Source organism: Cebus imitator, unplaced genomic scaffold (assembly GCF_001604975.1).
Source record: "Cebus imitator isolate Cc_AM_T3 unplaced genomic scaffold, Cebus_imitator-1.0 Scaffold295, whole genome shotgun sequence".
Classification (NCBI taxonomy): domain Eukaryota; kingdom Metazoa; phylum Chordata; class Mammalia; order Primates; family Cebidae; genus Cebus; species Cebus imitator.
The window spans coordinates 42,573-55,123 of NW_016107610.1; the positions used below are offsets into that span (position 1 = coordinate 42,573).

The 12,551-nt window shown below is 44.1% G+C and overlaps 1 protein-coding gene across 1 annotated transcript in view; it reads right to left on the reverse strand.

Annotated features, from left to right (window-relative positions):
• Positions 1 to 12,551, reverse strand: part of TMC3 (transmembrane channel like 3) — a 39,762-nt gene that overhangs the window by 11,458 nt on the left and 15,753 nt on the right. Inside the window, exons 8-14 of the mRNA XM_017502240.2 lie at positions 11,848 to 11,995; positions 11,111 to 11,154; positions 7,195 to 7,342; positions 4,751 to 4,860; positions 2,071 to 2,149; positions 862 to 1,107; positions 14 to 142 (exon numbers count right to left, since the gene is read on the reverse strand). Of these exons, the coding sequence (XP_017357729.1) occupies positions 14 to 142; positions 862 to 1,107; positions 2,071 to 2,149; positions 4,751 to 4,860; positions 7,195 to 7,342; positions 11,111 to 11,154; positions 11,848 to 11,995 (904 nt within the window). The remainder of the gene's footprint in view (positions 1 to 13; positions 143 to 861; positions 1,108 to 2,070; positions 2,150 to 4,750; positions 4,861 to 7,194; positions 7,343 to 11,110; positions 11,155 to 11,847; positions 11,996 to 12,551) is intronic.

Genomic DNA, 12,551 nt, shown 5'->3' on the forward strand with positions numbered 1-12,551 from the left:
GCATTTTACTTACAAACTTGCTTTCCAGATCCCAACACCAGCAGTCACTTAAATACCGGACGAAAAGTCCTCGGAAGAAGTCTATGAGCAGAATGCTTGCCACGGTGAAGAGCATGTCAATGATGGAGAGCTTCAGCATCTCCTGAAACACAGGGTGTCCCTGGATGCCACCACACCCACCCCTCCCACGGCCACTCTTCCTTCAGGTCCTCCTAATCTCTGTTCATTGCTGTGGGCCCCAGCCAGTGGGCCCCTCCAATGGCATCTTCATTTCTCATCTTTATAAGGTGCAGTGGGCAGAGGGATGGGCTTCTGGTAAATAATGGGTGCTCAATAAATATTAGGTGATTCAGTTTTGAAGTTTGGTATCTGACGCCAGCATCACATGAAGCTAGGAAAGAATCTAAGCTCTGTGGTTCTGAGCTACAGGAGACTTGTAGACAGTGACTCATTTCCATGGGATAATACCTTGGGGTTGAGATTCTCTGTACAACATGGTTAAGGGTACAGATTTTGGAGCAGATGCCTGGGTTCAGCATTCTGCTCTTTACTGTCTGTGTCCTTGGGCAAGTACTTGACCACTTGTGCCTCAGTTTCCTCATCTGTGCCTATGAGGGTGACAGTAATAGGACTCACAAGAACCAAGCATTTAGCACAGGCCCCAACATGTGGTAAATACTGCCTGAATCTTTGCACTGATTATTTTTCTTTTTTAATTTTGAGAAAATTTAATTTAGAAAATCTTAAACCTCACTGAACTTTTCTTTTTCTGTAAAATAGAGGCAGTGACAGCTCAGAGAGTTGCTGGGGTTAGGTGATGAGATGGATGTGAGGGAGCTTTGTAAGGGTAAAGGGAATCACCTGACCGACGTAGGTCTCCCAGCACTGGTCTTGTGGGTTCTGAGTGTAGAGAGTGGTCCTGTTGGCCTTTGCAAGAGGCATGGTATAGGCAGAAATGCTGGTCTCTTCCAAGGCCCATGTGCTGTTTCTCCTGAGCTCCATTCCAGGCTGAGGTGTGGACCATTTCCCTTCTTCAGGGGCTGTCCTGGTTGCAAAGAAGGTGATGGAATCTATCCAATGACTTGTGTTATTTTTGGGAGCCGTTTCCTGGGGAGAGAGGGAGGGAGTGAAGGAGGGGAGAAAGAAAAAAGTTGGTCCACATATTTATAAATGAGAATCCATCATGGAGTAACCATTCTCTCTCTCTGTCTCTGTCTCTCTCTGTCTCTCTCTCTCTCTCTCTCTCTCTCTCTCTCTCTCTCTCTCTCTCTCTCTGTCTTGCCACCTGACTAGAGTTGGCCCCAAGAAGGGAACTCAGAGGTATAATGCATAGTACTTGTTTGTTCCTAGTAAGGGTCAGAAACTGTTTTAGGCAACACATGTTAACTCTACTTAACCTCACAAGAGCTTCAGATAAGGATTATTACCGCATGTTCAAATGAGAAGATTGAAACTCAGTGATTTGAAGTCGAGTAAGTGTCAGGTAAGGACCCAGGTCTATATAACCTCAAAGCTCCAATGCAGAAAAACGACTCTCCGTGGCCTTGTCTGTCTATAGGCCTTGAAATTTGATGTTGATGTGGTATGCCTTGGGCAAACAACCTAAGAGCACCTTCTTTCTTCCTCCCTTTCCTCCACCATTCAGGATATCCTTATAGGTGGGGCAGGTTGAAAGTGGACACAAGGCTGGGTGTGATGGCTCACACCTGTAATCCCAGCACTTTGGGAGGCTGAGGCAGGGAAATCGCTTGAGCCCAGGAGTTTGAGACCAGCCTGAGCAACATGGTGAAACCCTGTCTCTACAAAAAAATACATAAAATTAGCCAGACGCAGTGGTATGGGACTGTAGTCCCAGATATTCTGAAGGCTGAGATGGGAGTATCACTTGAGCTCAGGGAGGTTGAGGCTGCAGTGAGCCGTGATTGTGCCACTGCACTCCAGCCTAGGCAACAAAGCGAGAGTTGTTGTAAGTATAAGCAGTGATCTGTCCACGATGATGACCCTGGTGTCAGGAGGAGGTAGCAGGGAGGGCAGAGGTGGGGCAGGCAGCCATCTGGCATGGGCACTCACCTCAATGCTCATGCTATTAACTTTGTCCAGGAGAGCAATGATCAGGCTGTAGAGATTTCCCAGATACAGCACAAGGACCCTGAAAGCCATAAGCCCACCTTGAGAGACAAGACCATCACACACAAGTCCATTGGTTCTAGAGCCCCCACATGGTTCTAGAGACGGTTGTGGATATATTAAGGCAGTGCTGCCACACCTGATTTCCTTTAGAATCACCTTGAGGGCATTTTTAAAACAATAGAATTCCAGAATCCACCTTTAGTAGGTCTGGAAGGGGTCTAGAAATTGTTTTACAGGCTTTCCAGGTGATTCTGCTGTAGTCCATAATTGGATCTGTACTTTACAAACACTAGTGTAGCAGCAAGTGTGAGTTTCGAAAGTGGGGCTCTAACATGTAGTATATGAGTCATGCTTTCTGGTTTATGATTGATTTCCCATGCATTATCTCATTTGATCCTCACAACAGCTCCGTAATAATCCCCACTTAAGGAATAAGTGTCTTGAAACACAGAGGGAGCTAAGTCACCAGCCCAAGTTCACACAGTTAAAAAGCAGCAGAATGCAATTTCAAGATCTCAGTGCTCTGCTTCTGAAATACAGGCTGGAACCCTCAGAAGCATGCTCTGAGAGGCTCTGAGTACAGCTACACCCTGTCGGCTACTAGGAGTGAATGGAATCTGCCGGCAACAGTCTAGATTAGCCAGTGATCAAAGACTTGAGGTCAGCTTCCCTAGTGCTGAAAGGTTTTAGAAACACATGGAATGCCCAAGGATGCAGCCATGGGTCTTATTGGAAACCTGTCTGGAAAAATAAGTGAGAAAGGAAATGACAGGTTTATACACACTTCACCGGGACAACATTTAGCCCTTGGAGAACCATGAAGCCAATTGATGGGAGAAATCATGAAACCAACTGAGAAAGTTGATGGGAAAGCATCTTTATCTTCAGGAAAAGACTCTCAATTGAAACCATCCTCCCGGGCCTCCTGCATGTCTTCAGATATAGCCTGCAGGCAGTGGGCAGAGAACAGGAAAGCGACATCTCCAGGGGACAGCACTGTAACACACGTAGGCTCTCCCTCTGAATTGAGCAGGGATTCCTGTGGGCACAGTGCATTTACGGTACTGAGCACAAGGCAAGCCCCTCAGTGTGTATTCAGTTAGCGTTGGCCAAACGAAGGATTGAATGCATTTCATCTCCTGCTATCGGCATTGTCATCACTGGTTTTCACTGTGCCTTGGATAGAAGGTAATACAGTCTGCTGGTGAGTTAATGGAACTGAAATAATATGTCTTTCGCTTATTACCAGAATTAGCCCTAATTTATCTGGGGAAAGTCTCTGATGCCTTTGTTTCTCTAGTTTTGAACATGAATAATGAGGCCAATCTATATAATAGGATTGCCGTTAGACCAAATGCAATAATGGAATTGATTCTCCCCAATGCTTGCCAGTGAAGAAGGAGCTTCTCTCTTGCAGTCAAAATAGGTGCCGGGTGGAGCGGAAAGAACCAGGAATATGAGCCAGCAGGGTGAGAGGCTCATCCCAGCTCTACCCAGAGCCATGAATGTTTGACCAACTCCGTGTTCTTTTTAGTCCTGTTTTCTCTCTTTCAAATGACAGTTGAAGTTCAGAGGTTGGAAATTATGACCTTCAAACCAAACCGTGACCTTGCCTATTTTTGTCAGTAAAGTTGTATTGGAACACTACCATACCTGTTCATCGACTGCACCCACAAAACCACAAATATTTACTATCTGGTTCTTTTCAGGAGATGTTTGCCAGTTCCTGAATGAGAGCAAATCTTCCCAAAGTGGTCTGTGGGAAATTAGTTTTGTACACTGTTATTAGGTGTTACAAGAGGAAATAGGGAGAGACCAATGTAGATCAGGGTGAAGGTGGAAGCAGGTAAGCAGGGCTCCCACCGCCTCCCCCTGCCACATTCAGTTTAACCATGTCTCACCCAACCCTACTACAGTAGCTGAATTTATAGATGAAGAGACCATACTGCAGGGAGGAGAGGCAATGTTTTCAGGAAAATACTGATAAAGCCAGTGCTAGAAATGAGTGTGGTTACTCTGATTTCCACAGAATGTGTCCCAGGACATCCCCTCGGGGACCCCAGCCTACTGTTGCTCAGATCTGCATCGACCACCTGCTGTCGCAGCCACTGACTATCCTGGCAAAGCTTCCAGGCATATCCACAATGTCTTTGAGTCTGTACGTTGGGGGAGCTGTTCACAAAGCACTGACTGCTCTTCTCATGTCTGGAAGAGCAACGTGGGTCTATCTAAGCACTCAGAGTTAAACCATGGAGAGAACATAGCTGTGAGGAGAAGCAGACACACTGCCAGTCTTCTTCTTGGTCCCTTTTGTATCCTCTTTTTCTGTCTGTTCTTCCCTTTTTCCTTTCCCTCCTCCTCCTCCTCCTCTTCATTCTTTTTAATTCATTTATTCTACCCTTGTCATCCTGGTCCTCTTCCTCCCCTCCTCTTCTTCCTCTGCCTCCTCCTCTATCTCTGTCTTGGGTTATGCTTTTCTTGAGTTGCATCCATAGGTAAAGTTCTGTGCTGAGTGTCTGGGGAAAAGCAGCAAGCCCTGGCTCTTGAGGCACTTACATTTCCACTGTGGGTGGGCACATGGGCGAGTCACAGGTGGCATTTCTGGGCAGGGCTGTCCTACCTTGCAAGCTGGAAGCGCAGCGTGGTCCTGGGGTGGTACATCTCTAAGGCGGCAATGAGGTCAAAGGCTGACGGTGCTATCATGGTAACGAGGGAGACCACCACACTGACCTGCTGAGAGAGCACGTGCCAGAGCCAGGCATTCCCAGGACCCCCCACCAAGCATCACCATGTACATTTGATCTCTTCCCCTAATATTGGATCAGTGGGTATCCACAGGGTCGTCGGGTCCCACATGGAAAATCTCCCCAAATCTCTGCTAATTAGCTTTTTTCAAAAGGTGGCCACCACTTTATCGTGGCCCCCTTTTTTTTGAACTCTCCTCAGATGTTCTGAGGACATGCATACATGGCATTTGGGATTCACTAGGTCAGGTGTGGTGGCTCACACCTGTGATCCCAACACTTTGGGAGGCTTGGGAGGCTGTGGCAGGAGAACTGCTTGAAGCCAGGCATTGAAGACCAGCCTGGGCAACACAGCAAGATCCTATCTCTACCAAAAAAAAAAAAAAAAAGATGGCACATGGCTATGATCCCAACTTGTCGGGAAACTGACAGAATCGCTTGAGCCCAGAAGTTCGAGGCTGCAGTGAGCTGTGATTGGGCCACTGCACTCTAGCCTAGGCAACAGAGTGAAACCTTGACTCAAAAAACGAACAGGATGCCCTAGTATTTCTGCCACATTTTCCCCAATTACCATCGCACTGTATTTATACTTCCCTGACCTTGGACGGAAGACGGAAATAACTGCAAATATTACCAATAGAAAAGGAAAGGCTGAGAGATAATGTAATATTCTTTCTGCACATGGAAGATTAATTATCTAGAGAATTATGCCTGGCTTTTGTTTCTCTGTACTTATAGTATAAGAAAGAAGAGTTTTAGCTGGTACAGAAGATAGTTGAGATAAAATAAATAATTTCTGAATATATCTTTAAAAAACTATTCATCTTTCTATCTGCAAACATACAAGCACACAGTAACTGACTTAATTTTATGTCTCTTAATTGACATAAAAGAGAGTCATGGGAAAAGTTTGCCTAGGGTAGACTCAAATTTTGATAAATTACTGTACAGTGATAAATATGATAAATTGATGACCATCTTACACAATGTTTCTGTTTAAATTCCAACGGATGGTAATATTTTTCATAGAAATGGTCTGAAAGGTGGTTTTTGTGCTATTTCTGCTTTTCACATCTGTATAGGTAAATTGGACCAACCTTTCAGGACAATGGTCTTACAGTGAATATTTAGAATTCTAAAATTATTCATAACCATTCACTTGGGAATTTTCTGTTTATGGGAATATTCACACAACGGGACGGGGAGAGATGATTGTTTAAAAAACAAACCATTTGCGTGGAGCTGGTTCTGGAAGCATTATTTGTCATTTAGATATTCAGAAACTACCTAAATACTCATGAATGGCACCCGGTCAGCTTTAATCCATACAACGGAATAAGTGCAGTTGTTAACTCCAGTGTGCAGATGGAATCAATTTGTGGAACATGGATGTGAAGAAACAGACATGCAAAAGGCAAAACACAGTCGGTGAGGCTCAAAGATAGAAAATGGTGTAAATGCTTGAAGGTGTTTTTGAATCAAACTCTTTCCCAAAGGAAATGATTAAAATTGTTTACCCAAGGCCGGGCGTGGTGGCTCAAGCCTGTAATCCCAGCACTTTGGGAGGCCGAGGCGGGTGGATCACGAGGTCAAGAGATCGAGACCATCCTGGTCAACATGGTGAAACCCCGTCTCTACTAAAAATACAAAAAAATTAGCTGGGCATGGTGGCGCGTGCCTGTAATCCCAGCTACTCAGGAGGCTGAGGCAGGAGAATTGCCTGAACCCAAGAGGCGGAGGTTGCGGTGAGCCGAGATCGCGCCATTGCACTCCAGCCTGGGTAACATGAGTGAAACTCTGTCTCAAAATAAATAAATAAATAAATAAATAAAAATAAAATAAAATTGTTTACCCAAGCCTTAGTACTGTCCATCTGGCTTAAAGTTTTTATAGTTCATGCTCTAGGACAAGAGGACTAATGTCCCTAGAGATATTCCCATGTAATAAAAAAAGAGGCAGGCTGCTTTTGTCTCTCTCTCTCTTTTTTTTTTTTTTTGAGACCGAGTCTCACTCTGTTGCCCACGCTGGAGTGCAGTGGGATGATCTCGGCTGACTTCAGCCTCTGCTGCCTGGGTTCAAGCGATTCTCCTGCCTCAGCCTCCCGAGTAGCTGGGACTACAGGTGTGCACCACCATACCCAGCTAATTTTTGTATTTTTGGTAGAGACAGGGCTTCATCATGTTGGCCAGGCTGGACTCCAACTCCTGACCTCAAGTGACCCACCTGCCTTGGCCTCCCAAAGTGCTGGGATTACGGGGGTGAGCCACCGTGCCCATCTGTGTCTCTTTTGAAGGGTGCTGCTGGTAATGGCAGTGGGTACCTCATTCTTTTCCCAAAGTGTCAGCTCCTTGTTGGACTGCTCCAGCTTCTGGGACCGGTCCACCACAAAGTAGATGAGATAAATGCTTCCAGCCAGTGAGAGAAGCACCAGGATATTGGCAACGATCCTCAGGCAGATCGTCACTGCCCTGGGGAGAGAAGCAGGGATGAGGACAGTACACAGAGTTCTGCTTACAGCACCGTGATGCAGACAATACTACTCGGGGACTGGAGCACATCCACTGCCAAGAGGATTCTCTGCCCTGAAGCATCAGTGCTCTTCCAGCCCACCCCATCCCGCACCTTCGGATTCCTCATTTCCTAAGAGATCAACAACGAGCCATAAATTCAACCAGCCTGCCATCAGTGGGGCTTGAAACAGACGAACAAACAGCCAGCTCTGGTTTTAGAGTCAGAGCATTTGGGTTTTAGTTCTTGCTTTGCTACTTAAAATTGGAATTTTGTGATATGAACATTAAAGATATAGGAATTCAAGTAAATTCGTTCAGCAGAGGGAGGGAAGCAGGAAGAGAGGAAAGGAGGACTCATGATTTATCATCCTACATAATGAATCTGACATTGTACAGTCACATGCCGCATAATGACGTTTTGGTCAATGATGGACTGCATATATGATGGTGGTTCCATTATAAAATGGAGCTGAAAATTCCTATGGCTTAAGACATTGTAGCATGATGCATTGTACTCACATTTTTGTGATGACACTGGTGTAAACAAGCCTCCTGCACTGCCAGTTATATAAAAGTATAGTACATACAATTATGTGCAACACATACATGATAATGATATTCAACGACTGTTACTGGCTTATGTATTTACTATTTTTTACCATTTTTTTTTGTATACTTCTACTTATTTAAAAAAATGTTAACTGTAAAACAGCCTCATGCAGGTCTTCAGGAGACATCCAGGGTAAGGCACTGCTACCGGAAGAGATGACACCTCCATGTTTGTTACTGCCCCTGAAGACCTTCCAGTGGGATGAGCTGTGGAGGTGGAAGGCAGTGATGTTGGTGATCCTGTCCCTGTGCAGGCCCAGGCTAATGTGTGTGTTAGTCTTTTTTTTTTTTTTTTTTTGTCTTTTTTTTTTTTTTTTTTTTTTTTAATTTTTAAAATAGAAAAGCTTTTTGCAAAAGGTGGTAACTTCATTTTGGATAATTTTTTTTTTTTTGAGATGGCATTTTGCTTTTGTTGTCCAGACTGGAGTGCATTGACACAATCTTGGCTCACTGCAACCTCCACCTCCTGGGTTCGAGTGATTCTCCTGTCTCAGCCTCCCGAGTAGCTGAGATTACAGGTGTGCACCACCACGCCTGGCTAATTTTTGAATTTTTTAGTAGAGATGGGGCTCCCCCATGTTGGTCAGGCTGGTCTCGAACTCCTGACCTTAGGTGGTCCGCTCTCCTTGGCCTCCCAAAGTGTTGGGATTACAGGGACGTACCACCGCGCCCAGCCTGGTCTTAGTTTTTAACAACAACAAAAGAAAGTGTAAAAAGTAAATAAATAAATAATAGAACAAAGCTTATAAAATGAGGATATAAAGAAAAAATATTTTTGTATAGCTGTACAAGGTGTTTTTTAAAGTACTACAAAAGAGTCAAAGAGTTTTTTAAAATGTGAAAGTTTATAAAGTAAAAAAGTGACAGTAAACTAAGATTATTATTAAGAAAGAAACTTTACAAAATAAATTTAGTGTGGCCGAAATGTACAGTGTTTATAAACTCTGCGCTAGTGTTAGTGTACAGTGGTGTCGTGGGCCTTCACGTTCACTCGCCACTCACTCACTGACTCACTCAGAGCAGCTTCCTGCTGTGTGTTACAATTGCCTGCAGTGTTTAGTATGGTAGCATGCTGTTCAGGTTTGTAGCTTAGGAGCAATAGGCTGTACTATATAGCCTCAGCGTGTAGTAGGCTATACGATCTAGGTTTGTGTAAGTACATGCTATGATGTTCACACAAGGACAGCATTGCATAAAGACATTTCTTGGAATGTTAACCTACCACAATACAACATGTGACTGTCTCCCTTTGGGAGTTTCTTAAATGTCTTTTCTCTTTAGAAGTAAGCTCTAAGTTTTTTAGGCTTTTTCAGCACTGTATATTCAGCTCTTATAACAGGCTTAGCATATACAGATGCTTCATAAGTATCTGCTAGATGAATAAGGAAATAAAGGAGCAACTAAATGACTACGAGGTGGGAGACACGGGGCTCATCTCTTTCCTCATTTGGTCTCACTTCTCACATGTCTCTGACAGTGAGGGCAGATCTGTGAATCGGTAATGATTCTGGTACTTACATCCCTATTTCTGGTTTGAACTGAAACACACCCATTTTTTCTAACACTGGAGGACAACTCCCTGTCTGACTTCAATTGGCCTTTCTTCTGCCCACTTTGGAGCCTGTATTAGCCTGGTTTCCCTGAAAACAGAATCCCAGGACTTTTTGTAGGTAGTTTATTTGGGAAGTGTTCCCAGAAAGCAGGAGTGCAGGTCCTGGAGTGGAGCAAGAGAGAGGGGCCATCAGTACAAGGTTATGCTGTGGGGTTGGCAGCAGCTAGAGGCAACAGCAGGGCCCTCTGAGGGGCTTATGGAATGCCTGACAGAACCGTCTGCCCAGTGTGAAATAGGAAAGCATTTATTTCTGGCAGTCCAGGGTAGCTCCATGAGCATTCACTCCCAGCGTTGCACCCAGCCTCTTGGTTGCATGTCCATGTGCATCAACTGGGGTCTTGTGGATGCCCTGCACTGCAGCCTCAGAAGATCCCTGGGGCACCAAACAGTGGGTACCAGCAAGGGGTACATGGGTGTAGCTGGTGGTGGCCTGCACAGTCCTACCCAGCAGCAAGGGTGGGAGAAAGGTATGGCCAAGAGGATTTGAAGGGGAATGCAAGGTATAGTATCTTCTCCATGAAATTCTACCCACTGGGGGCCTTGGGCAGCTCACAACACTTCCATTTACACGTTTTGGCCCTTCATTTGCACAATGAGGAAACATTCCCAAATGAGATGAAAAATGTTACCTTCCTTGGTAAAAATAACAACACGGCATATTACATTATTATTATTACCAACTCTGGTGGAGGAGAGCTACAGAGAAAGAATCGGGGGCAGAATCCCATATTTTTATTTTATAGGTGAAGAACTTCAGGTTCAGGAGGTCATTAACATCAATGACAAAGACAGGACTAGAATCTGTGTCTTCTCACTCCCTATGGACAACCTTTCCCAACTCCTTCCCACCTCCCTAAGTTCCCTCATTATTCCAGAGGCTGGGTGTGTATCCTGAATTTCCCATGTCCTTTTCTACAAATCTCTGAACGGGCTTTCTGCACTGTAGAAACTAATCATGAGGGCTAAATAACCAGTAAGATGTGGGATGTGCAGACCTGCCTGTCTCCAGGAGGTCAGAGCCATAGCCCCTCCCTGGGAATGGCTTTCCCTTTCATCAATTCTCTGGTTGAAGGGCCTCGCCCTCACCACTATAGCTCTCAAGATCTCGAGAAGAATCTTGAACCTAGGAAATCATCTTGAAAGGCTTGTGAACACCAACTAGATAATATTTGTGTCTTATGACTTGTTTCTAAATAAAACTACTCTTAACAGCATAAGTTGGTGCTCAAAATACCTCTTTTATTATCTAAGTAAAAGAGTAAGAAATAAGAAACTGGTCAATTTCAGACCCTCTCACCCTTGTTGCAGGATCTATTAAGGAGGAAGTCGTCCTAAATATTGCTATGGAAAAATCATTCAGTTCCCTCAGATCACATTATGAGAAGGGAAGAAAGAAATGCTGCCTGACAATCGTGAAAATAAGATGTAGATGTTCTGATAGTTTTTGTACCAAACTAAAAACAAATCTTATCAATGGATTCAACATGGGGAGTGTTAATACCTACAGGTTTTTGCTTTTCTTTTTCTCCTGTTCTTCCAGTATTGCCTCCTTTAAGGAAAAATACATACAGCAATAAAAGCTTAGCATCATCATTAATTTTAAATCATTAGAAACAATTTACCCAGCAATTCAGCTCATACCTTCAATGTCTAAGACTTTATTCTGTAGGATTCAATTGATATAAATGAATTAGAGATCAGTTATCTAATAATCAGTTGAAAAAAGGATATTGGGGGTTGGGAAGAGGGATCAGAGATAGTGTGGCTATAATAATTTAAATTATCTACATAGATTTTTTTTCCTCAAAAGAGTGCACCATTTAACTGTATAGTTCAGTAGAGCTAAGTCTCTGAATATTTCTGATTGCATTGTTTTCTAAGTTAAAAGTAAAATTCTATATCCCTCACATATATGTATTAATTCATTTTCAGGTTATATATATGAAACATGGTAATAATCCATTATGTAAATTATCTAAAATATACAAAATTTTAAATATACTGAAATTTTAAAAGGATAAAATAGAAAAATTTAAAAAGAAGTTTCAAAATGTTTATCCCTCCCTTCACTGAGTCTTTTGGTACATTTCCTGGAGCATGTCCACCTTACTTTGGAAACAGCTGCCCTGGACAGTGAACATCAATGGGAAGAGGATAAGTTCTGGCTTCCAGCTGAGGGCCAGCAGCTGGCTCTGACCCTGCGCTGCCCACCCCCGCAGCCTGCACAGGCTCATTCACTCACCCTGATGCTGTTCACAATGGCAGCTGTTTTGCTCTCTGCAGCCTCTGGGTTTCCAATGAGGTAATCCCAAGCACAGAACACCCGCCAGCAGAAGGTGTAGTTTTCGTTGGAAGCACTGGCAAGGCTTGTGCGGGAGTTCTTAGCCATCCTGCGAAAGAGGAGCACAAACAGGTCATAGGAGTCTCAGGAATAGGGGGCTGTAGCAAGCACCCACGGAGCCCTTGTGTGAATTAGAATAGGCTGCTCCCCTCTGGATGGACGCAGCTCCTCGGTTCACGGCTTGGCCAGCACAGCAGGGACTGGATTTCAGCTTATGCTTGTGACCTCGGCAACACTTGCCAACAGTGTGAAAACTGTGATGGCCCATTATTGTGTGAGTTCATTTGATAAGGAGTCCCACCACTGTGGTGCCCAGCAGGTCACTACAGGTGTGTGTCCCCCAGGAGCTATTCTCATCTCTGCAGCTGCAATTGTGAAATAAAATTCTTTCCTTTGAATCAGTCTTCTTGGAGCTCCTTCCCATGGGAACTCTACCCCTTGGGACTCCACATAACGTGCTGGGTCCCTCTTTCACACATTCCTTTAGATATTTGAAGGCAGGAGTCATGATCCCTCCTCAGGTGAAACTCTGCCTACTTTTTAGAGCATTTCTCCTGTAATAAGCTCTCCTCTCCATCCATATTTTTTTTTTTTTTTTTTTTTTT